General features: G+C 36.7%; 1 protein-coding gene and 1 long non-coding RNA gene across 2 annotated transcripts in view; both read left to right on the forward strand.

Moving 5' to 3' along the window:
- The first annotated feature begins 388 nt into the window (after positions 1-388).
- On the forward strand, positions 389-16,861 carry LOC121140005. The gene is made up of 3 exons (XR_005876816.1): positions 389-3,479; positions 4,407-4,547; positions 16,807-16,861. It is a non-coding gene; the product is annotated as an uncharacterized LOC121140005 (long non-coding RNA).
- A 4,149-nt stretch (positions 16,862-21,010) lies between these two features.
- Positions 21,011-27,133, forward strand: part of LOC101830902 — a 51,864-nt gene continuing 45,741 nt past the window's right edge. Inside the window, exons 1-2 of the mRNA XM_040744348.1 lie at positions 21,011-21,964; positions 23,790-23,895. Coding sequence (XP_040600282.1) covers positions 21,892-21,964; positions 23,790-23,895 — 179 coding nt within the window. The 5' untranslated portion in view covers positions 21,011-21,891. The remainder of the gene's footprint in view (positions 21,965-23,789; positions 23,896-27,133) is intronic.

Below are 27,133 nucleotides of genomic sequence, written 5' to 3' on the forward strand. Positions count from 1 at the left end.
TTTCAAATCTTTTCTTTCTCAAGTCTCTCCTCTCCTGAGTCTTCTTTCTGGCCAATCTTTCTCAGTGTTTCCAAGTCTCTCTGGATCTTGGTGTGACCTCCAATTGTGGTGCCCGTGCCACAAGCAAGTCCAAGGTATCAGGAAAAGAAAGACAAGATGTCCAGCTGTTTGTACTCAGAGAATGTATGTCCTGCCTTTATTGCCAGGAGAGAGAGAGAGAGTGTGTGTGTGTTTTTATTGCAAGTGCTAAGAGGTCTCTCTCTTGTAGGAGGGAGCAGTCTTATACAAAGGCTGTAGCACAGTGGAAAAACCCTAGGTGGAAGAGAGCATGTTTTCCTCCTGCTAGATGTTGATGTCAGTGGGGGCAATGTGGGCAGTAACCAGGACTAGAAAACAGGATGCACCTGTGGCTATCAGCTGACAAACAACTCAGAGACCCTGTGGGGGCTAGGCCCCAACACCAAGGAATTGAAGGATCTCTACAATAACAATACTAAACCTCTGGAAAAAAATACAGAGAAAGACACTATGAAATGGAAAGACATTTCAGGCTCATAGATTAATATAATTAATATTTTAAAGATGACCATTCTACCAAAAGCTATTTACATATTCAATGTAATATCATACAACATCTGCATATTATTCTTTACAGAAATAGGAAACATTGTAAAAAATTCACATGAAACAACAAAGGACCCCGATATACAAAACAATCCTGAACAAAAAGAGCAATGTTTGGGGGATTACCATTCTACATTTTAAAATACATTGTAGAACCATAGACAAAAGCAATATTGACTGACTCCCAAACAAACACATAGAGCAAAATCAAAGACCCAAACATGAGTAAACATAACTTCAGTCAATTTTTATTTGACAAAAATGCAAAAGAAGAGATAAGCTGGAGAAAATAAACCAGCTTCAACAAAAGGTGCTTGGAAAACTAGTTGCCCACATGCAGAAGAATTAAATTAGTCCTGTATTTATCACCTTGCACAAAAACTAACCCATGAATTAAAGACCTAACCATGGAACTTGAAACAATGTAACTCTTAAAAGAAAACAAACATGGTACATACATGATATAAGTGTAGAAAAGGACTTTATGAATAGAATTCCATTTGCCTAAGAATATAGGCCTACAATTGACATGGGACTTCATAAAATTAAGAATCTTGTACACAGCCTAAGAAACAGCTCTCCTGATGAAAAGGAAACTCAGAAAATAGGAGAATTGTTGCTATCTATGCATCTGACAGAAGATTAAAATCCGGAATAAATAGAACTAAAGAAATCGTGAAGAATACAAAAACAAATGTCTTATTCAAAAATTGGCCTAGAAAGTGAGCAGAGTTCTCAAAAGAAGATTAAAAAAGAACATCTCAAAAAATTCATCACCCCTAGCAATTAAGGACATGCAAATTGAAACACCTGAAAGTTTTCATCTTACTGCAGTTAGAATGGCAAGGGCAAAGAAAACAACAACAAATGCTGGGGAGGATGTGAGGAAATGGAACCTTAGGTCACTGTAGGTGGGGCTGGAAACTGAATCAGTCACTGTGGAAATCAGTGTGGAGAATTCTCAAACAGATAAAAGTATCTCTACCGTATGACCCATCTCTACAACTTCCTGGCATAAACACAAACGACTTGACATCCTACTCCACAGATATGTACTCAGTCAAATTCACAGCTGCCGCATTCACAATAGTTAGGAAATGGAAACAACCTAAATGTCCATCAACTGATCCAACATACGGACAATGAGAATGTAGTACATATACACACAATGGCATACTATACAGTAATTTAAATCAGGAAATTTGCAGATGGATGGATGTGACTAGAAAATATATTAAGTGAGGTGACTCAGACGCAGAAAGATAAATGTCACATATTCTCTCTCATTTGATTTTTCTAGCTTCAAATCTTTAAGTATAAGTGTATAACCTGAGGCAACTCTAAAAACACAGAAAGTAAAATGGGACCTGGGGGCTCTAGAGAGGAGAATAGCAAGATACAGGGGATCTTAAGGGGAAAATCAGAAAGACCTGGAGTGTGAGCTTTAATTGCCAAGGCAGAAGGAAGGCAATACTGAGGGAGCAAGAAGGATAAGTAAACACTAAGGATGCTCAAAAAAACATAGGAAACATTATTTGATATTTACTGAACTTAAAATTTCATGTAATACACTCACATAAAGTTACACCCCTTGGGGATAATAATATGCCTCCAAAGAGCCTTGGTCTAACAAAACCTCAGTACCAAGTGTAAGAATCCTCCTGTCAAGTTATTGGACAGGAGTTTTGTTTTCTAAAAACAGCATAGGCTATTGCTGTTGTCCTTCATTATAAGTAAGTCCCTACTGCAAAAGACCACCCCAACTCTACCCCCTACTCCACCCGACTTCAGGGAGACATATGATGGTTCTAACCTCAAATCCTCCTCCCTGAGCTTTAGCTTTCATAGAACTAGAAGGTGATTTACTACACCCATGAAATCTCAACAACATGGCTCTACCTATACAAGACCTGAAAATTTCCAACACTAAGGACATCCCAGCAGGTATGTGGGGAACTCTCACTAGTCTGTACCTCTAGATCAAGAGCTATAAACAATTAACAACCGCTGAGAAAAAATGAGGATTAGTCTTCTTCTCCAGGAAAGCACCCTCTGATTGTTATCCAATATCAAATGGTCAGCTCTAGAAACATATACATACACAGCACACCAAATGGAGTCAGCAGGTTGTATTTATATGTTTATCCATGTGTGGCATGCAACAACAATGGCTAAAGAAAAGGCTGTGAATTTGAGAAGGAGCAGGGGAAAGAGCAGACATGGGAGAGGCAGGAGGGTGAAGTGGGAGGGGAAGATTAGGTAAATATACTTTAAGGTTTTAGATAAAGGGTCATTTTAAGACATAAAATAATAGTTCGATTATTTTTCAAAGAACAAATTAGGAAAATCTTTTCCTGAGATTTTTTTAAAAATTTTTTTGTTTCATTTTTCATTTTATAGACACTTTGTAATTTACTATCTTAAAAGAATGGAATGTGGGCTGGGGGTTTGCTTAATAGTAAATCATTAGTCTAGCTTGGTCAGAGCCCTGGTTTCAGTTTCAGCCACCCTTTCCACACCCACACACAGACAAAAGGGTCTGTAACAATAATGGTAAAAGAAAAAGTGACTGATTTGAGAAAGAGCAGGGGAGAGGGCCTATATTGGCAGGATAGAGCAGAGAACAGGGGTGGGGAACATTATATAATTATATTTTAATAAATGAAAAATGACTTAAAAATCTCCAAGAGACACTAAGTTAGTAAGTGTGATAGATATGTTAAAAATAGAACTGCATTATTCCTTCCAAATTATCACCCTGATTTAGAATTTTTATGCTTATATTTTCTCTCTTACATGCATTGAGAATAATACCGTCTCCTGTTCATCATGGTGTTCTCAGTACCTGACAAATGGTAAGCACTCAGCTTATGTTGGGAGGAAAAATGAATAAAAGAATGAAGAGGAGAGAAGAGGAGGGGAGGGAATGTAATGGGAGGCTATAGTAGACAGAAGAGTGTTAGAAAGAAAAGATGGAAAGAGAAAGAAGAAAAGACAAGGCAAGAGAAGGGGGAAGACAAACATTTCTCAAGTGAGCAGTGCAAAAGTATTTTGCAGAGCTCTATGAATCCTGCATGTTACCAGGCATGCTCTAAGAACACACAAACTAAATATAAAAGCATGTTTCTGCTTCTGAATTGACTGCTGTAATAGCTGATAACTATGAGTTTGCAACAATTTTAATAGAAATTGGCATTTCTCAAAAAATAAAGAAAACTGTGCACAATATAGAAATCTTTACTTTTGTTTACCCAACTATCATTGAGATATTTTGCTATGTTTTATTTCTTTCATTCACAACAAAATCACATTGAGCAGATAGTGAAACAATAGGCAAGAGTAAACTAACCTTGGAGTCTAACAGTCCTTACTTCCAATTCAGATACAACCATTTAATAGTTGCATTTCCCTGTTTTAAAAGTGGCTAACGAGGCCACCTTCCTGGAACTGTTGTAAGAAATGAACTATGGGTTTATTTGTTAAATGTCTAGCATGGAGACAAATGTTCAATGAATTGCCAGTTTTCTTCACTTTGTTACTTAGCAAACATACGCGAAAGAGCTGCATGATGTATATCAGATTTATCAATAGACAACCTAAAGGAAATATTCCCACTGCCTGGAGGATAACAAATAAAATAAACATACCAACTATCAGGAATATAAGGGCAAAATTTCTGGTTACTGTATTTGGGCTACAATTTTTTGGCGGGGGGGGGGGGAGAGTTTGAGACAGGGTTTCTCTGTGTAACTGCTCTGGGTGTCCTGGAACTCTCTTTGTAGATAAGGATGTCTTCAAACTCACAGGGATCTGTCTGTCTCTGCCCCTTAAACGCTGTGATTAAAGGCATGTGCTACCACACCCAGGTTGGACTACAAATTTATTAAGCATCTTGATTCCAGTGAAACAGAACATGCTCTCAGGTAAACAGTTAAAAGGAGGACTTATTGCTTACTGATATATAGCAAGGTACTAAAGAAGTCTAAGATGCATTTTGGGACAGTCTTTCAAAGTTCAAGTGCTCCTGTGGTGAATGGTATCTTGAATGTATGTGTACCGTTTGTACCATAGGCCAATAACTCAAAAGGAAAAACACCTTAAGGTTTATACCTTGAGGTTAATATAATTCATCAAGCAAAACAGATGCCCTGTTTCCAAGGTAAAAGGACAAAGTCTCTTCTGTCTTGGACAGCTACCTGCAATTCTCAAGCAGTTACCTCCCCTCGAAGAAGCAGGAAGAGAGCCCAAGCTGTTTGGGACAGCCTTTCCTTATCTGCGGATATTGATCCTACTATATTGTACAGCTTATGTTTCAGAACCGTAGTCAAGAAGAAGAGGAAGAGACTGGGTCAGCAAAAGCTATCTGAAAATTATTTAGCTCTTACTACGCATTGCTTTCTGAACCGGTGATACGCAGAAGCACAAAATTAACAGGGTCACTGAACTTAAAGAGTCAGCAATAGAATGTGGAAGACAGATAAATCACACCCAGATGTCTACCTAGTATATAGGTCTGATAGGTGCAACGGGGAACAATGAGACACGAGGAGAAAGTATAAGAGAACTACTATATTTTTTTTGTTTAATAAGTTAATAAGTGGATACTTTTCCATAGCAGTTGGCTAGGCAGAATAAGAAAGTGAAAGCAAAATAAGACTGTAACTCTTCAATCCTAAGCACCTTTTATTTTTTTGCTTCTAATTGAATTTGAAAATACATAGGAAAGTCAGTGTGTGTGTGTGTGTGTGTGTGTGTGTGTGTGTGTGTGTGTGTACAGAAAAATGATAGAATGATCGTCCAATGTTATGTGAAAATACTAGTATCACTTCTGAACTCTGAACACACAAGAATGTATCTCTAAAGTCAAACTCAAAGGCCATGAGAATTTGCTTACCTAAGTAGTTACAGTATCATAAAATTCACTGAACAGATTTCAGATGACTAAGAATGTATATATAAGCAAATATATATTTAAAAAAAGATTGAATGCCGAAGTATTTTCAACTCTTTTTATTAGCAAATAATGTTTTCTTTATAATGCATCATTGTTATGAAAGTTAAAGTAGTAAAACTGTCCTCGCACTATCCATTGATTTCATTCTTAAATTATTCCTTTAAGGATGTCACTAAATTTGAGATTCATTGTTAACCAGATATTTCAATATCTATTTTTTAAAATGTGTACTACTTATTGAAATAGTTAGTGGACTTGAGATGTAAAGAATTGTTTTTCCAGTGATTTCTCTAGCCCTAACAACTCTTAACACAGGATTAGGCACTTAGTAACCTGGCAAACACAGAAACCAGCTTCCAGAGGAGGAAATACCAACAGTGACTTTTATTCTTTGATCACGAGTTCACCTTCTTGTTTTGGTCAGGCCAATATATGCTATTGTAAGAACCTTATCATTCACTGCAATTAAAATGACTCAATAATCAAAGGTCAACATTATTTTGATGCATTAGATAACTGACTCAGGGGATATTTTAAATTATCCACTCAAGTTGCTCAAAATTTTCTATTGCATAATGTTAATGAGTCATTTTGAAAAAAATGATAGATTTCTAGGCAATATATTGTTATTTAGTATGCAATTTAAGAGTTAAAAGCCTTGAATAAGATTTCTAGATCTAACCGTTTTCATATAACGTGAATTATTATTGAATACCCTCCTCTCCCTTTCAGTTTTGTTTTCTTCTGTCTGTAAATTTGGGGAAAGTATTTGTCTCACTGCAAAGATATTTTTCACAATCAAATAAGATAATACATCTATTTCAAAGAACTACACAAGCATAGGTTTTATTACTTGTAATATGACATCTGAGAACAAACAACTGTTAAGTTTAAGATATTTTCTAATCCAAGCTGTGTGAGCTAGTTGTAGGTTTCTCCAAATGTTATTCTATTTCTAAAGTGTAACACATTGTACTTTTAAAGTTTTATGACCTCAGTTTCTTCTATATACTGCTGCCAAATAACAAAAAACTTACAAAAATCTATTTTAGTGAAGAAAATTATTTTATACTTTGCCTTGTATATTACATGGTACTTTATACTACATGGTGCTTATATAGCTATGTTACATGAATAAATGATTTTAATTCTTTCTGTTTTCTATAATTATGAAGTTCTACAGCCATGCTACCCTGAATGTGTTCTAGCTCATTGATAGTTATAATGCTGTATGAAAGTTTTCATACATGGAAAGAGTAATTACTTTCTTTTCATTGCTCAAAAAACAGCTAAAGAAATACATTTTTTAGGTTCTGTTAGAATTAATCAAAATATTTTTGCACAGGAGCTAGAATATTGCATCTCTATTAAGAATTAAAATTTAGTAATACATGTATATAAATAAATGAGTATTTCATTATAATAGTAATAAAATAATATTCTACAAACAGATAATATACACATACTTTTAGATTTTTGTCAATAGAAAAACTCAAGATGGTAGCATTTAAAACACATTAAAACAAAAAAGTGAGATATATCAGACTCATAAGAGAAAATATAAGTGGATAATATAGAAATTTGGACATTAATCCTAAGGAAGTAAAAAATATTGATTCAGTTAAACTTTCACTAAAAAATTTATCAATTGCCTATTGTATGCCATGCAGGTGTTATGTCAGTCTCTTTGGAGATACACAAATAGATAAATCTCTGTTCTCAATGATTTCAGGAAAGCCCTGAGCTGAATTTAATGTGTGAAACAGCAATTATTATTTCTTTTATTTATTTATTTTTATTTTTCGGTTTAAATTTAGATAAGAAACAAGGTTGCTTCACAAGTCAGTTCCAGGTCCCTCTCCCTTTCCCTCCCCTCCTCCGGTGTCCTCCCCCCAACCCCCTCCCATTATCCCCTCATTTCCCCAGGGAGGGTGAGGCCCTCCATGGTGGTGTCCATAGTCTGTCATTTCACACAGGGCAGGGCCTAGACCCTCCCCCAAGAGTTCAGGGTGAGAGTGCACCTCACATTGTTGGATAGGAGTCCAAAGTCCGTGTGTATACTCGGGATGAGTACTGATCTACTGCTCAAGGCTCAATAGGTTACCTAGGCCTCCTCTCTGACAGAGAATAGGATATATTATATGTAATAAAAGTTATTTTTGAAAGCAAAGAGAATTTCGGTGGTTGGTTGAGTGGATCCCTTGCCCAGAATGTTATGGAAGGAATAACAATATATAGAGTCGAAAATGTAGGCAGGAACTAGAGTTTGAAAAGACTTGGTAAGCATTGCAAGAAGTGTGAGTTGAAGTGACTGAGAACCATGAAAAGAATTTAATCAAAATAATTCCATGGTAACTTATGTGTTTTAGATAGGTAAATGCAAAGGAGGACCTGTATAATTTCTAAACAGCCTGGCACAGTGCAAATGTATGTAGTCCCAGCTCTTTGGGTGGCTGAGGCAGGAGGATTAATTGAGCCCAAGAATTCAAGGCCCTTCTGGGAATCATAGCAAGACTCTTAGGACAAGGAAGACTTGTGTTTTGAAATAAAGTAAAGGCTAAGAAGAAGAAAAAGGACACATTCCAGAATGATTCATGAAGGATACGTAAGTGAAGAGACATGGTGACTGTAGGTGATGACAATGCAGGTAGTAAGGCACAAGGAAACATTTGATGTAAAATGTCACATAGGAGGAGCAGATATGGATGTGACATAATGAATTAAAATTTGCACATCAAATTTGAGATGGTTTTGAAATTTTCAGGAATGTACATCTTGGCTGAAGACAGACAAGACACGCCTTCAGAGAGACAGTAGATGAAGACAGTCACAATGAGGGAACTCAACAGGGAGTGCTGGAAGCTGCGTCAGACTTGTCATTTAATTCTTCAATAAGTTTTATTGCACACAAAAAGCTCATAGTTAAAGAAAGCATTATATCCTTTGGATATTTTGCCTATCATTTGCATCAATATATTTTAGTTTTAAATACACAGACTTCTGATCATAAACTATCTGTGATATTTCTATAATCCTTGTTTTAACTAACTGAATATGCAAAGTGAAGGTAATTATTTTTTTCAGCTTCCTCAAAAATTTCTCCTATTTTATTTGATCATATTTTAATAATATCTTTATTTTAGTTACTAAAATCTAATATGATTCCAGAAGTTTTAAGTAGTCAGGAAAACATTATTACAAACCATTTAACAAAAAAGGTGAAGAGGAATCATAATTCTTCATAAAAAATGTATTTTGGCAGAACACAGAATACCCAAGTTCCTATTCTTAAAGAATAATCTAACTGTGACTTCCTGGGTACAATATTTAACACCCTTGGGTGATAGAGGCAGGATTCAAACTGTGTTTCCCCTCAGGGTATCACAATATACCAATCACACTATAAGGAATCTTAAACCATATGTTGGCAGACAGAGTTTGGTAACTCAGAAATACCATTTACGAAGAATATAATTGAGAAGACTAGGTTGCCTTCCTGCAGACCTTCTTTGCTCGCAGTGTTACCCCAGCAAACCCAATCTCTCAGGCTCATCCCAAGTACTGCAACAGAACACCAACTGCAGCCTCCCTTCCCCCTCTCTTTGCCTCCTGTGGATCCCACAGACCACTTTATCCTGACCTCCAAAAATCAGCACCTAGACCTATAATCAGCCCCCAAACCCAGATGTTTAGATGCCAGGATAAAAATGCAACCAATAAAAACCAGGACAAAATGTTTTCACCAGAGCTCAGCTATCATAATACATCATTCCGTGAATGTTCTAGCACAGCTAAAATAGAAGAAAAGGATCTTAAAGCCACATGTATGAAGATCAGAGGTTGATAAAAGAGAAACTAATAAACCACTTAAAGAAGTCCAGGAAAACACAATGGGAGTAAATGAATGAATCTTTCAAAGAAGGCCAAGAAACAAACAGTTGAAGTGTAGGAGGAAGTCTGATTGTGTGTCGCGTATTGTTACAGCGTCCGTTAAAGCCTACATTGAAGGAAATGAGTAAAGCTGTACAAGAACTGAAAGTGGAAATAGAAGCAATAAAGAAAACACAAGCTGTGGGAATTCTGGAAGTGAAAAAAGTTAGGAATTCAACTGTGAACTACAGAGGCAAGTTTCACCACCATAATGCAAGAAATAAAGAGAAAATGTGAGGAATTGACAATATGACAGAAGAAATGGATTCAGCAGTCAAAGGAAATGTTAAATCTAAAATTTCCTGACACAAAGCATCCTGGAAATCTGGGAATCTATGAAAAGACCAAACCTAAGAATAATGGGAATAGAGGAAGGAGAATAATCCCATCTCAATGGCCCAGAAAATATTTTCAACAAAATGATAAAAGAAAAATGTCTTGACCTAAAGAAAGAGATGCCTATAAATTACAAGAAGTTGACCTAAAGAAAGAGATGCCTATAAATTACAAGAAGTATAGAGACCACTAAACAGATCTGAGCTGAAAAGAAAGTCCCTTGACACATATTAATTAAAACACTAAACATACAGAACAAAGAAAGAATATTAAAAGCAGCAAGGGAAAAAGAACAACTAGCACATAAAAATAGACCTATTAGAATTATAGCTGAGTTTTCAGGAATTCACCAGGATGACTCCAACTAAGACTCCTAGCTGTAGTAGAAAGGGTGCCTAAACCAGCCTTCTCCTGTAATCAGATTGGTAATTACCCTAATTATCATCAGAGAAACTTTATCTAGTAACTGATGGAAGCAGATGCGGAGATCCACAATAAAGCACTGAACTGAGTTCCTGGAGTCCAGTCGAAAAGGTAGGAGGGATTATGTGAGCAAAGGAGGGGCCCACAAAGACATCTGTCCTGAGATAGTGGTGGGAGCACATGGCCTCTGGACTGATAGCTGCATAGGACTGAACTAGGCCCTCTGAATGTGGATGACAGTTGTGTGGCTTGATCTGTTTGTGGGAACAATGGCAGTGGGACCAGGATTTATCCCTGGTGCATGATCTGTTTTTTTTTTGAGCCCATTCCCTATGGTAGGATACTTTGCTCAGCTTTGGCACAGTGGGGAGGGACTTGGTCCTGCCTCAAATCCATACAACAAGCTTAGTTGACTCCCCGTGGGAGGCCTTACCAGCTCTGAGAAGTGGATGCCCTTTGAGCAGAGATGGAGGGAGCAAGAGGAGGGAGGGGGATTTGTAGTTGTTATATTTAAAATAAAAAACAAAACCACAAAATTCCAAACCTGCAACTGAGACATCTAGCCTCCAGCACAAGGCATTTCTCACCTTCATATGGAAAAACAAAAAATCGCAGGATAGCAAAACCAATTCTGCACAATAAAATAACTGCTGTAGGTTTCTCCATTCCTGATTTCAATTTGCACTACTTAGTTAATAAACACACACACACACACACACACACACACACACACACACACACACGGTATTGGCATAACAACAGAAATGTTTATCAGTGGAATCATATTGAACACCCATATATAATTCTACACAACTATGGACAACTGATTTTTTTATAAATAATCCAGAAACACACAATAGAAAAAGACAGCATCTTCAACAAATAATTCCTGTGAAACTGAATGTCTGCAGAAGAATGCAATTAGATCCATACTTAACCACCATTCACAAAACTCAAGTCCAAGTGGATCTAAGACCTTTGCATAAAACTAGACACAATGAACCTGATAAAAGAGAAAGTAGGGAATAGCTTTGAACAAATTTAGCATAAGAGATAACTTCCTGAACAGAATACCAATAACACAAACACTAAAATCAACAATTAATTAATGGACCTCATGAAACTGAAAGCTTCTTTAAGGAAGAGGACCCCTTAGTTGTACAACACAGCAGACTACAGAATGTTAAAAGACTTTTTATCAATGCTACATTCAATAGAGGATTAATATACAGAGTATATAAAGAACTCAGGAAACTGCATACCAAAATACCAAATAATCTAATTTAAAATTAGGGTAGTGATCTAAACAGAGAATTCTCAATAAAGGGAACTAAAATGGCTGAGAAACTATTTATTTATTTCATTTTTGAAACAGAAACTTTTAATATTTTCTTACTGCCATTCCTCAGCATGCAAATATCAACTTTATGTGTATGTGGATTACACATTATTAGAATGTTTGAATTAAAAAATTGCTGTTTGAGTTGTTGACCTGAAGTTCATTTAAGAATTATTAATGGAGCAAGGCTTAGTGGCACAAAACTTTAACCCCAGCTGAAGCAGCAAGATCTCTGTGAGTTTCAGGCTAACCCGATCTTCATAGGGGGTTCCAAGACAGGGCTACACAGAGAGACCCTGTCTCAAAAAAATAGTTATTAAATGAATTTTGGCTTGGGATTAGTACAGAGTTTTCAACAGTTTCTGAAATGGTCCTAAACATACTTGTGCAGTGTTATCGGCCTTGATGTTTTTTCATTTAAATTAAAAAAATCTTATCTTATATACCAATCTCATTTCCCTCTCCCTCCCATCCTCCCATGTCCCCCACCCACACTCCAGCCTTCTACAAGGACACTGGCTTAACTATGTTCATTTTGTCTTTATTCATAATAACCAGAAACTGGAAACGATCTATGTAAGTGGGGGACTGTAGACTACCAGGCCGAGAGGGAAAGGCATTAGTGGTGACAGAAAGTTATTTTTTCTTTCAGTTTTTTATTTAAATTAAAAACAAGCTTGTTTACATATCAATCCCAGTTCCCTCTCCCTCCCCTCCTCCCCTGTCCCCCACCAACCCCCTATCCCATCCCCTTTTGCATGTGGCCCATGAGCAGGAATAGAGACAGTTCTCTGGGAGACAGACTTTAGTGAATCTGTTCAATTTTATTCCAGAGTATAAGGAATATATAGGATTGGGGAGCCTGGGAACAAACCCTAACTTATGTTAAATGGCACACTCCTATGGTAACTAGCACAAGTCCTAGTTATCATATGTTAAGCAAGTGAGCCTTCTAGCAGGGATCTGTGCCAAGGTTCAAGCTAAAGATAAGTCAGACTTCTGGTTTAGAGACAGGCATCTGGTTTAGAGACAGCTTTCAGATAAAGTCAGTCCTCCAGGCCCAAGGACATTCTCCAGATAAGGACCAGTAGAGATAGGAAGTTCTGCTGGAGGGAGGGAGTCCCACGTTGTCAAACTTTTGAGATAACCTTCCAGGCCATGATGAGACTGCAACCTCTACCAGCCAGCATTGTCTTCCAACAAATCTAGATGCCTCTCAACTGGAGAATGAATAAAGAAAATATGGTAGCAGAATCAATTGACAGGGACTCAGGAGAGTTCTAAGAGATCAGACAGAGAGCCTGTAGAATTTTCACCTAGTTCCTCTGTATGTATGTTGTGGTTGAGTAGCTTGGTGTTCTTGTGGAATTCCTAACAGTGGGAGCTGGGTGGGGAGGGGCTGTCTCTGACTCTTGCCTGCTTGTGGGACACTTCCTTCTTTGATTGGAGTGAGACTACTTAGTGTACACTGTACTGTATAGCATATTTCACCATTCAACGAGAGTTACTTCATTTAAAATGTACTAATAAAAGAAAAATAGGGTCATAAAACAGATGATTAGAGTGCTAAGGTATGATGGGTTCAAGTGAAGTGCTTATGAAAGAAACTTCTTGAAATAAAAATTAGAACATTAATGATCACTGCTTGTTAAATTAGTTCTGAGATGATTATGTGTAGTTATTTTCTTTGGACTTGATTTTGATCTCCCTACTATAAAAATAGATTTATTACAATCCCTCAGATTTCACTATATTCTTCATATTCTCTTTATCATTATTATTTAAACATTTTCCATGGTCTTGGAGTTCTCTCTTTTACTTCTTCTGGGTTGCTTTTCTTTGGTTAGGGGCCACTTCCTCTTCTGAGATAGCATCCACATAAATAAATTTGAAGTTTGCCACTTTATTGTTCACCATGCCTGTCTCCATTCTCATAAATGTTTTGTAGATAATGTCTATGATATCTCCTTTTTAAGGAAAAAGACAAATACAAATAAAATTCCAAAGTACCATGATGCTGTAATGTAGCACGATAAATAAAAGACCCAACACCTGATACTGGGGTTCAAACTTCAAGAGGAAAATCAGAAAAGCAAAGTAGTTGGTCACTAGTTCTTATTGTTACCTCAGGCTGAAAGGGCTGATCTTGCTGCCTCTCCTCAGTGTGGCTGGAGAATGCTGAGACTGAATGACTTCCTATCCTCAGTGTGGCTGGAGAATGAATGCCTGATACTGGAACCTCGCTCCTGTCGTATATACCTCCCTTATGCTGGGATTGAAGGCATGTGATCCCAGGTCTCACCTGAGATCATCTTTGTGTGAGCTGTTTCTCTTTAGGACTGTATCAATCCTGTGTAAGATCTGGATGGCCTTGAACACACAGAGATCCGTCTACCTCTTAATCCTGAATTTTAGAATTAAAGGTGTGTACCACTACCTCCTAGCTTTTGGCTGCTGTGATTAAAGGTGTGTGTCTGGTTGGCTGACTTTGCTTTCTGAATCCTCAGGCAAGCCTTAATAAATCATAAATATATATCACCACACTGTAGTAATACATTAAAGTAAACTGTACAAACCTTAGAGTAATGAGGTTAATGTGCTACAAGTATTCAAGGATTACAGAAATAGATGTGAGCTCACTTCAATGGAAGCATTCATTACTTTTAGTGAAGGAAACACCAACATGATTGATGATGCTTTTCTTTTCCTTGTTATACCAACTTACTAAATTACATTTGTAGATAATACATGATAGGTTAAATACTCTTACTTTATTCTCATTTACATATGTATTGGGTAAACAGAATATGAAGGCACATTGCTTAAGTATTACAAAAAAGAAACAATGATGCTAAGTGACTTCTCAGAAGCCTACAAGAAGTTGAGAACAGGGTCAGAACTTGAACTCAAGTGTGTGAGCTTAAAAATGACCCTTTTCATTCCTGCTCCTAAATCAATGTAGGGATAAAGCATCAAACCATCAAAAAATGGATCAGCAAACTAAATAGAGTATTCTCTAGAGATGAAATACAAATAGCTGAGAAACATTTAAAAATATTTTCAATGTCCTTGGACTTTAGGGAAATGCAAATTAAAACTTTAAGATTTCATCTCACTCTATTTAAAATGGTTAAGTTACAAAAATGATGACAAAATGCAGGTATTAATGTGAGGGGAATTGTGTGGAGATTCCTCAAAATGATAAAAATAGATCTACCATATGGCCCAGCTATACTATTTTTGGGCATAGACTCAAAGGACTCCATATTGTACTCTAGAGCTATCTGCTCATTTCTATTCATTACATTTTTATTCAAAATATCCAGGAAATGGAAATAGCCTAGAGGCCCATTAGCTGAATGAATATCCATGAAAAACTTTGTAGAGTTGTTAAAGAAAGATGAAATTCACATGTAAATGGATGGATCTAGAAACAATCATTCTGAGTGAGGTAACCTAGACCCAAAAATACAAACATTTTTTAATCGTCTGTGAATGTTAGCTTTGAATCATCAGATATATGTGTTTCATTTGGAATACCCACAGAGTCAGAAAATTGCTAAATGACCATGGAGAAGGGCTTTTGGTGGAGGGAAGAGAGAATACAGTGGTATAAAGATAAAAAAGGAACATAGGAATAGAAAGGGTTAAACTGGGTTGGGAAGCAGAGCATAGGGTAGAAGAGGAGTATAAAGAAGGGTAAACAACACTAAGGATCTTTCAAAAAGGACATAGAAACCTCTACTGCAAAGCATTTGTGTGTTTGTGTGTGTGTGTGTGTGTGTGTGTGTGTGTGTGTGTGTGTGTGTAGAGTTAAATTACAGCTGCCCTATAAGGGTCAGTAATACTTCTAATAGACACCAGAGGCTAACAAACAAAAAGCCCATTGATTGCCAGGAATTGTTTATTTCTTTTAGAGTTGTTCAGTGATAGTCCGTGGGCTCCCAAACATTACTGTCTATTATTGCCCTTAGACTCCCAAACATTACAGTCTATTATTGTCCTTAGACTCCCAAACATTACTGTCTATTGCCACTGCTCTTTGGTTACCTTCAATAACTTCATGATAAAACCCTATCCCTGAAGAAACCATATACTTGATTCATAGAACATGGCAAAATCAATCTGGCACATGTTTGGCAGCTTCATCCTTACTGGCTAGCTTTCACAGTGTTGGAAGGTGCTATCAAAGCTACCAGAGGGGAAAAAACAATTGTCAGACACACTCATCTGTTAAGGATCTAAGCTATAATAATGACTGGCCTGGCAAGACATGTCCACTGGTGCAATAGTTGAGCAAACATCAAGGGAGTAAACTACCACGTTCTGATTGGATTTAAGTTCCATTCTACAAGGCCATCGGTTTTGGGCCAAGAACCTGTGGCTAGACAGAACTAACACTGTTATTCTGCTAAATGGATATAGTATTAAAGCAACTCCTTATGATATATTTTTATGTTCATAGACCGTTGCATCTCTAAATGACCCACTGAAAACCTTCTATTTGCAGTAGATGATGATTAACACAGTGACCCACAATTGGGCAAGGTTCAGAGAATAAGAGATTACAGAATTTCCAGCCTTAAATGAAAGATATATATCAACCCTCCCATCTAAATCCTTGTGGATCAATTTGGAAAGGGGAGAAGGAAGAGTATAAGAGGTAGATGACGACAAGGAAACATTATCTTTTGGACACAGCTGTACATTTGAATCCTCACTAGGTGGAGCACTATGCCCTAAACCTGTGCAAAACCAAATCTGATAAAATCTTAGAGTAGAGATGAAGTTGATATCATGGTCACACTCCTATCCCTGGAGACATTGCCAATTGTTAGCTTTTTGGAGAGGGAAAGACAGTTTTCTCTAAAAGTGTAACCACACCACTCCCCAGTAATTTTTCCATGATCCAATAGGTGACCATATATCTAATAATTTTCGGGAAACAGAAACTTGTCTTGAAGGATTTAAAAATATAAGGACACCCTTGTTTTGTTCCTGATTTTAGAGGAATTGCGTTGAGTTTCTGTCCATTTAGTTTGATGTTGGCTGTTGGTTTACTGTATATAGCTTTTATTATGTTTAAGTATGTCCCTGTTATCCAAGATCTCTCCAAGACCTTTATCATGAAGGGGTGTTGGATTTTGTCAAAGGCTTTTTCAGCATCTAGTGAGATGATCATGTGCTTTTTGTTTTTCAGCTTGTTTATATGGTGGATTACGTTGATGGATTTTCGTATGTTGAACCATCCCTGCATCCCTGGGATGAAACCTACTTGATCGTGGTGAATGATTAACCCAGTCACAAAAAGAGAAACACGGCATGTACTCTCTCATATATGGATTTTAGACATAGATCTGGGGAGTGCCAGCCTATAATCCCATGTCCAGAGAGTCTGGGAAACAGAAACTTCATTTAGTGGCTGATCGAAGAAGAGGCAGACTCCCTCGGTTAAGTACTGAGCTGAACTCAAGAAAGCCAGTAACAGAGAGGGAGGACTGATGATCAAAGGGATTAAGACTGGGCTGGTTTAACCCCCCCAGAAACAGCTGACCAGACAAAGGTTAACTCTTGAATCCCAGGCATCAGCCTGGGAATCCAGCATGGGACTCATCAAGACCCCCTGAATGTGGGTGTCAGTGAGGAGGCCTTGGTAATCTATTGAGCCTTGGGCAGCAGATCAGTACCCATCCCAAGTATACACACGGACTTTGGACTCCCATCCAACAATGTGAGGTGCACTCTCACCCTGAACTCTTGGGGAAGGGTCTAGGCCCTGCCCTATATGAAATGACAGACTATGGACACCCCCATGGAGGGCCTCACCCTCCCTGGGGAAATGAGGGGATAATGGGGGGGGTTAGGGGGAGGACACGGGAGGAGGGGAGGGAAAGGGAGAGGGCCCTGGAACTGACTTGTGAAGCAACCTTGTTTCTTATCTAAATTTAAACTGAAAAGTAAATAAATAAATAAAAATAAAAATATAAGGAACAAAGTTGGGTGGATAAGGAAAGAGAGGATGGATTTGGGAAGAGTTTGGGAAGGGGAATGAATATGATCAAAACAGGTTGCACAAAATTCTCAAACAACTAATAAAAATGTAGTCATAATTCATTTTCAAAGTAAAACATTTGATTTTAGTCTACTTTAAACTGATACTATCTCTATGAGAAATTCCAAACCTCATTTTAAGAATTAATTCAATTTAAGTTTTACATGAACAAATTATAAGTTCACACTTAGATATATTTACACAGGTGGAAACTCAATCAAGAAACATTATTAGCACTTCCTTGTTTTTTGCCAGTTCTTAGTTACTACCCCTCCAAAGGTTATCAGCATTAGATGTATATAATTTTGAACTTATATTTGCCCTACTTTAAATATTCTCTCTTGTCATCCTCTATCTAGATATGTATTGAGTGATTTTGATATTTTTAGTCATTTAAGGATCAAGGCAAAATACATCATATGTTTATTCCAATGACAAATTTTTGTTCTGAATTTTATTATGTTTATTACATGAAGTAAAAAATAATAGTAACAGCCACACTCAGTGAGTACTTAGTATGATCTTAATAAGTGCAGTGTCATTTGTTTAGACATTTCAACAACTTATAAAGTTACCATGTTTCAATTTTAATATACTTAAAAATTTTATTCTTTGAAAGTTCCATACATTTATACAGTGTATATTGATCATATTCATCCATTGCCACCCTTTTCCATCTCTTTAGTTCCTCCATTCCATCACCTTACTGATTTCAAGTTCTCATTTTATTTTATTTGTTATTAATAACTCCCTGGGTCCAATTAGTGCTGTAACTATACATATTGAAGTGTGTCCTTCCACTGTGACACGAGCTACCTGTCAGTGGCCATATCCCCCAAAGACTGTTATATTTTCTTTCCCAGTAGCCATTAAATGCCAATAGTTCTTCAGTTCAGGGTGAAATCTCATAATTCCCTCCCCCGTTCTTGCTTGAGTTTCAGCTGTCTTGCTCTTGTACATTGATGCATGCAATGGCCATATCATGTACAGAAGTCTGTATTTCAAATCTCTCCTATCCATCTGCTAGCTCTTACTTTCTTTTCACTATGTTTCCATGATAGTCCCTGAATCTTGGATAGTGGGAGGTTGATACATATGAACCACCCATGGCTTAACATCACTCAGAGTTCCTAATACCTGTCATTTTGCCTAGTTATGAGTCACTAAATTATCCACTACCTACTGCAAAAAAGTTTTTCTGACAAAAGTTATGAGCAGTGTAAGTCAATGATTATAAACATAAACATTTAGAATGAATTTACACAGCATGATCATTTAGTAAAAGAATGACAAGTAAGTTCCCAGCCTAGGGTCCATCAGCTCTTGCTATTTTGACCAGGTTTATAGTACAAAGCATGAAATACTTCCTGTGAAGCAGGCTCATAGCGAGTTAAGAAAGCAGTTAGTTACACCAGTACACAGTCTTTCCACTATGCACCAGCAACCACATCTTGCCTGGCAGATTATTATTGTAGCACATGGTATATACATGCTTATATATACAATGCAATATGTATTATGTTTATACCATCAATCTACATCACATAGTGAACAACCAAGAAGCTCTGCTTTGAAAAAGAGGAAACTGGAGCAAAGAAAGGTTAGAAAACATACCTAGAGTCACACAGGTCATGAATAGCAGAGCTGGGATAGCTTTCTTGAAATGGCACCATTGGATGTATTGAAATAAAGCTGTTGTATCTCAATTCAGAGAGAATGCATTTCATCGTAATAGTAAGTTTAATGAATTATTTAAGTATATTTGTCTATTCAAATTGGATGGCCCTGTATACTTCATATGAGTTCCTTCTTATACAATTATTTAAAATTCTTGAATTTGTCTTTAATCTACTTGTATTTAATTATATTCATATTTTAAATCAAAAGGTTAGCAACAATTATCTCTGGTGTGTTCACATATCTTAAATCAATATGTTAGCTACAATTATCTCTGGTGTATTCACATATTTGAGTTCTTGGTGAAATGCCTCAATGGGTAAAGGTCATTGCTGTTCAGCCCGATGATAGAGTTTGATCCATGGGAAGAGGAAATTGACTCTGCAAGTTGGCTTCCAACCACAACATAACTTAACATCATGCTGCAGTATGTGCACACATGTATACACCCACACAAATAAGTAAATACATATTTAAAATCTTACTAGAATATAAGATATTTACTCATATTCTTAGAAGTTTTTAAAAAGCAATATTTGCTGGTCCATGTTATTGTTCACTTTTAATTGTGATATTAACTAGGTTACTTTTGTTCCAAGTAACTGAACACCCAACTAAAACTAGTTTAGACTTTGTGCAACATGCCTTTAATCCCAGCACTTGGGAAGTAGAGTTACATAGGTCTCTGTGAGCTCCAAATAGGCCTCATCTACACGGTGAATTTCTGGCTATAGGGGTTACACAGTGAGACTCTGTTTCAAAAAAAATCAGTAGTTTAAATAACAGAGGTTTTTTTTTTTCATAAATTTCACACAGTAAGAAGTCTGAAACTAGTGGATCCTAGAGTCAATCCAGTCACTCAAATATTTATTTTGTCCACTTTTCTACTCTGCAGACTCCAGGATATTAAAGTGGCTATATCTGTGAAGGCAAGATGACCACATGAAGTTCCATCAGTTACAGCCATCCCAGGCTTTAGGCAATGAGGAACAGAAGGGGCTAGAAGAGAAGGCATTCCTTTCTTTATGAGGAGAAAACCTTTCTGAGAATCCCTATCAAACTTGCTCTTGGTTCGTATTTGCCATATGACCACTCTTAGCTGCAAAGTGAGCTATAACACAGAAATAACTGGAAATTCTAGTTTCTATGTGGAATGAAACGTGTTTACTGAGTTGCTAAGAAGAAATTTGTTGCTATATATGTAACGACCATTGTGTGCTTACTATAAAAAATTAATAGCAAACTTTGGTGTCTTAGGATGGATGACCCCGTTATTCACTGAAGCCATACTGAATTGATATGTGAAGATATGTGAATTTTTAACATTCCCTTCCCTGGATTTAGTGCTACTGTATGAATGGAGTCTCACTTTATCCAAGAACTTTCTAAGTGAATCATAATGAATTTGTTCCATACTTACTGGAAGTTTCAGGAATGTGGATTTTGATTTAATAGGAAAAGGTTGTTTCTGACAGAACTTTAAGAAGACTGCTTGTAGAAGGCCTCAGTGACCTGTCACTGGACTATGTAAGCAGAATTCTTGAATGACAAGAGTAATTGTAAGCTGAATCAAGAAGGGCTGGGATTTGTCACAAAGTCCATTAGAAAATAGATGTGAACCTAAACGTGTGTGTGTGTGTGTGTGTGTGTGTGTGTGTGTGTGTGTGTGTCAGGGGGTGGGTCTATGAAAGAGAGAACAAAAGAGAGAGAGACAGACATTAGGTTTTAGTGAGAAAGTTTACTGTGGTCCTGTCCAAGTCTGAGGAATTATATACTTATATACTGTCAATTGTATACTTACTTGACACAATAAAATTACAAGGATTTCTATAAAGTGATGGTTAAGAAATAAACAATGTAATGATGTCTGTCTATAAAATAAATCTTAAAAATATTTCGCAAAGCCAGAAACTCTATTTCTTTCTCTAGACACTGCTTGTTAAAGTGAAAGTTCAGTGTCCCAACTGAATTACATCTGTGTTTGTTGTCCTGAATAATAGTTCCTTCTTCATCCTTTTATTTTCTCTTCCTACCAGGTCTCCTTACCTGTTTTTGCCTTCATTCCATTTTCTAATTTTTCTTTTTGTTATTGACAGTGCTACACATTTGTACCTTCTGATTCTTGCTTAGCAATCCCAGTAGTTATGAAGTAGAGATCTCCGATTCTAATCACTGTTGAAAATTGTATTCATAGAAGTATGTTCCAAGTAAAGAATCTTCTTTGGCAATAGTAAAATATTATGAAACCGTGTGTAGGATAAACAGGTAGTCTTAGGAAATAACACAGAGTTGAGGATAAACATAAGCCGTATACAATTCATAGAAAAATCACTTGTATTCTTAGAAACAGGAACAAGCAGGTACAGGGAACCAATAAGTCTACAATGAAAAGTTAATTAGCAATTTACACAGGCTGGGAGGAAAAAGTTCAAAATCCATCTTCATGTATCTCCTATATAAGCCACTCACAATCTCTGTTCACCAGCTGAGTATCATAAATGAAGGAGAACTAAGTTCATTTGTTAAGACTGCTAAGGGTTCTGCTTTTCCCTCACAATGGCGGACTGCAAATTTATGCTGAAACAAGTTCTGCTCATCTGCTGTTTCTTGATGGTACACTGCACACAACGTAAGAAAATTTTGCTTGCTTTATTTCTATAGGTTGAAGACATAATGAATTAGTTACATTTCAATGCCCAAGCCTAAGGAATTAACCAACATTCTAAGCAAAAATTCTGCCATTAAAATTTTGTAATTTCTGGGCATATCTGCTTTATTTGAGATGTTTCAAATAAGGATTTTTCCTTTTGAAACTAGCATGTTTGTTTCTGATCCTTTAGATAACCATGAAATGTGAAAAATTCTGTGGGAAAATAAGTATAAAGTTTAGTTGAGTGGATGATGGGAATTGGTTTAAGTTATTTATATTTAGCAATTTGTCTCTCAGAATGTGTAAAAGTTGTAATTTTTAAAGGAAACTTTCAAGCTATAATATATTAAGTTATATATTTATTTGTTATAATGAAATCACATGGATTGCTATACAGTGATGGCTAAAGAAATAAATGATGTAATAAATGTGTCGATAAAATAAAGTCTAATATTGTTGCTAAGCCAAGAACTGTGTTCTTTTCTGAACATTGTCTGGTAAAAACAGATGTGACTTAAATTTCCCCTAAGCAGCAATATTTGTTCCAGTAATTGTGTTGGGGAATTCTGTAATGTGTAGTTAGTGGGAACGTTTTTGTTAGCTGAAGTTGCTTTCATCTTTAAAAAACTGAGAATCAAAGTTTCGATGTACTATACTGTACTGCATTTTTGGTTTTGCTTATAAATCCCTTTATGTTTTGTGGTGTTTCTCTTTTTTTCTTTGAGTAATATATTTGAATAGTAAAATCAGAAACAGTTTGGTTTCCTTCTGAGCTCTATGGATCTGCTCTTCATAGTTTACCATTTCCTATGTCAAACAGATTCCGTGATTCAGACAATTATGAAATCTCACTGTATAAACATTTTGATTTTGTCTATGCTAGTAGAAGATAAAAATAATGAGTTTCTGAAGCCATAGCTTTGGCAAAATAAGTCTCTTTGGAGGCCTTGAAAAAAAACATTATGTTTTGGGGCTGATGTGCCTATTATTGAAAATAGATTCTTCTCTCATACAATAAATCCTGACCAGTTTCCTCTCCCTCCACTTCTCTAAGCCTCCCTTGCCTCTGCCCCTATCTACTCCTGGTCTGTTTCCCTTCAGAAAATATCAGGATTCCAAGAGACAACAGTCAAACACAACAAAGCAAGATACAATGAGTCAAGGCAAAAGCTCTCACACTGAACCTGGACAAGGCAAATCAAAAGGAGGAAAATTGTCCCAAGAGCAGGCAAAAGAGTGAGAGATACATCCAATGGCTTCTTTAATCTACTTGTGTAAATCAGCATCTTTTTGCAAGGAAGGGGATGCAGCTATCATTTCAGGATAATAGGAATAAATTGAGGTTACACATGTCATTTTTATACTGCCTCTACCTTTAGGTAGGATGTTTTTGTTTCTTACCCAGAAGAGTATACTCAAATTTAGTTGGAAAAAACATTAGCTAACCTTTGGCCCATAGTCCTATGGATCAGCATTATAAAGCCATATTTTCAAAATAGTCAGCATAAAATAGTATATAGAAAAGATATTTAGATAATCATCATGCATTTTGAGGCCTAATCCTTATCAGTATAATGCTTGGAAATCTTATACTACACAAAATTATTTTCATTTTTGTATTTTAAAATTTTAATTTTCTTTAATGAAAATATAATTTCATTATTTTCCCTCTCATGTCTGTTTCCTCCTGCTCCCTCCAACATGAAGAATTTTCTTAATATCCAGAACTTTGCACATGTGTAGTATGTATATTTTAAACATTTTTTCTGTTGTTGAGATGATTTTTAAATTTTACTGTTTACAGCCAACTGTATATCTGTGAAAGACTTTGATAATTGCCTAGGAAACACAACAGATTTCTGCCCAAAGGATATTGCTTGTGCATGCAAAGATGAAAAGCCTTTTTGCAAGTAAGTAGGTATTTATGCTACAGAAAAAATTAAACATGGTATATTGTAAATAATTTTGTGTGTTTTTTTTGGTTTGGTACATGCAATGATGTAACACTTGGAAATAGTAATATACTCAGAACCAGTTCTATGCACATGAAACAATGGTTGTGGTCTTCCTAGAAGCTTTCTTTTGACTTTATGAGATTAATCCTATTCAGATTTGCTTTCTGCAGATAGTCTTTATATTTTTAGTAAACTATTTTATAATTCTAACAAACAAGGAAAAGTTAGGTGTGTATCATTTTATTCAGTAATGAATAAAGGTCTTTTGTTTGCAAATCAGGATATGATTCAGACATACTATGCCATGACAGCCTTTCTTTTCCCAGGTTTTAAAGCATAAAAGTATGTTGAGTCATAAATTTTTATTTTAAAATTCAAGCAAATTTTCTATTTTTCTTACCATAAGATGAGAGTGATTGGAAGAGTAGATAGTATACGAGTAAGAAAGCTTGCCTCGTTGACTGAAAGAGAGGGTAGCCATAGAGTACCTAATAATGAAAATGAAGAATGACATCACTATGTACAGGCAAGGGTTCTCAGGTTTGAAAAATTTTACAGTTGGAAAAGTTAGATTATGTTTGTGACATTCCAAAAGACTATATTTTTATTTCCATGTGTGTACTATTTTATCTTCCCTCTTTATAAGAGTTTATTCAATCAATCAATCATTTAATAGAAGTGTTTGCCTAGTATTAAAAATTGCTGGAATAACTGAAAACAATAAATAATGATTTTAAACAGTAAGGCATGTATGTTGGCCTGGTGGCATGTAGATGTATTCTCAGCTATTCTTGATGTGGGAGCGCAAGGATCACTTAATCCCATGGGTTCCAGGGTACTCTTGCCATAAAACAGCAAGAGACATGTCTTAAAACAGTAACAACAAACCTAACCTTTTACTTTTTTTCCCTTTGATTGAACATGAACTCCTTTCTCATGTAATATATCCTGATTAAAGTTTCTCCTCCCTCTACTTCTCCCAGGTCCACCCCACCTCCCATGCCCTCTGGATCCACCCCCTTTCTGTCTCTCATTAGAAAGAAAAGAGTTTCTGAGAGAGAGATAACAACAAAATATATTAAGATAAAGTAAAAACTATCATATCAAAGTTGGACACAGGCAACCCAACAGAAGAAGAGTCCCAAGGGCAAGAACGTGATTCAAAGACCTACCCACCATTCTCACAGAAGTACCAATAAAAACGCTAACTAAAAGCAATAATATATATGTAGTGGACCTGGTGCAGACCAATGAAGGCCCAGCGCTTGCTGCTCCAGTCTCTATGAGTTCATTTGAGCCTTGCTTAAGTGACTCAGAAGACCTTGTTCTGTTGTCCTCAACCTCCTCAGGCTCTTAAATTCTTTTCCATTTCCTCTTCCTTGGGATTCCCTAAACTTTAAGGAGAGTGGTTTGATGGAGACATCCCATTTAGAGCTGTGTATTCCAAGGTCTCTCTGTGTATTGTCTGGCTGTGATTTATTTTGTATCTGTTCCTATCTACTGCAGGAGGAAGCCTCTCTTGTAAGGACTGGATAAGGCACTGGTCTATGCATGTAGCAGAATATTATTAGGAGTCATTTTATTGATACTATTTTTAGAATAGTGGTGTTTGGTTTTACCCTAGGTATCTGGGTTATGGAGTATGGCTTCAGGATCAGTATCAGGTATGGGTTTATTCTCGTGGATTAGACCTTAAGTCAAATCAGACATTGGTTGACTAGTCCGACAAGTTTTGTGACACCATTGTCCTAGCATATTTTGCAGACAGGAGAGATTACAGGTCAAAGGTTTTGTGGTTGGCTTGGTGTTTACATTTTTTTCAGTAGCCTGCAAAGTATCTTTCCTCAGAAAAGACTATAACACAGAGGTGAAGGCTCCATGTAGGCATTAACTTGATTTCTCCAAGTTCAATGTGTTGTGTGTGTATAGTCCTCTGATATGGGACACTGATATCAGTTTTCAGAGAGCAACCTTTTGTCTTAGCAACAGCCTGGATTGTTTGGGGATTTCCATGTGACCATCTTTGCCAACAACTTAAATGAATGCAACCTAGTCCTTCCACTGGAAGTCTCACCTGGCTACAAGACATGACCACTTGAGACTCTGAATCCCCATGACTATGAGTGCTCATTAGAACCACCTTCATACATTCTAGGAAGTTTTCACAGCACTAATTTTTCACACATCCAAAAATGTCCCCCAATCTCTGCTTTCACTCTCTCTGTCCCATCTCTCCCCAACATGACCCCCAGCTTCTCACCTCCCACCCCTCCCAGGGAGATCCATGTGTCCCCTCAAGACAAATAAGTAATGTAGACAGCTTTCCCATGCTAACAACTTTAGGGCTTGCTCACCCACACTTCTGTCAATGGAGTAGACTTTGTTCTGCTATAGGATAATAGAGTCTCTCATTCTCTAGTAGACATTGTACACTGTTAGAAACTCCAGTTCTGAAAGGGTATATCTACCTTCAGTTTCTTTTCTCAGCTGTTACTAAAAATCCAGGTGAACCTCTTGCTCTTTTCCTTATCACAAAGTCTAATTCATGCCATCTGCTGTACAGATGACCTCTAGCTACATTGGCATACCTGGCAATTTCTAATGTCTGAGATTGGGTAGTAAACTAGGTGAGGAATTTTTGAAGCTGATCGACAGTCCAGGAGCCAAAGTAAAGCTTATATAACTCATACTATCTTGGTAATTGGAAGGTTTGTGTGTAATGTTGCATGTTGCCTGAAGTTAAGCTGGTCTTATATCTATTTTATGACTTATCCCATCTTAGCTGTTTATGTGAAACCTCGTACTACTTGGTAGCAGGGTCTGTTTTCCTTTCCCTATCAACACTAGAACTGGCTACCTGATCCTTGTCTCTAAATTGCTCCACCAAAGTTTGTAATGTCCTCCTTTACAGAATAGCCCTCCAAGTTCTTGAGAGCTGGAAAGGCTTCATCACAATTGTGTAAAACTTCTGGTTGGCTCCTGACAGTCTTCAGTTTGAAGCAACCATGGCCCCACTCTTAATCATGTCAAGTCAGAGAAATCCAGGCTGAGTATCCATCAGTACTGGAATGGGGAAGCTCTTCTTCCTCTGGGTGAAACAGAACAAAAGAACAAAAATTTAGAACTGTTTTTCATACCTAAGTCTCTTCCAAGATTGCATTTGGGGCTATCATCAGAAAGTAAATCATAACAT

The sequence above is a fragment of the Mesocricetus auratus genome, unplaced genomic scaffold (assembly GCF_017639785.1).
Source record: "Mesocricetus auratus isolate SY011 unplaced genomic scaffold, BCM_Maur_2.0 Super-Scaffold_100003, whole genome shotgun sequence".
Lineage (NCBI taxonomy): Eukaryota > Metazoa > Chordata > Mammalia > Rodentia > Cricetidae > Mesocricetus > Mesocricetus auratus.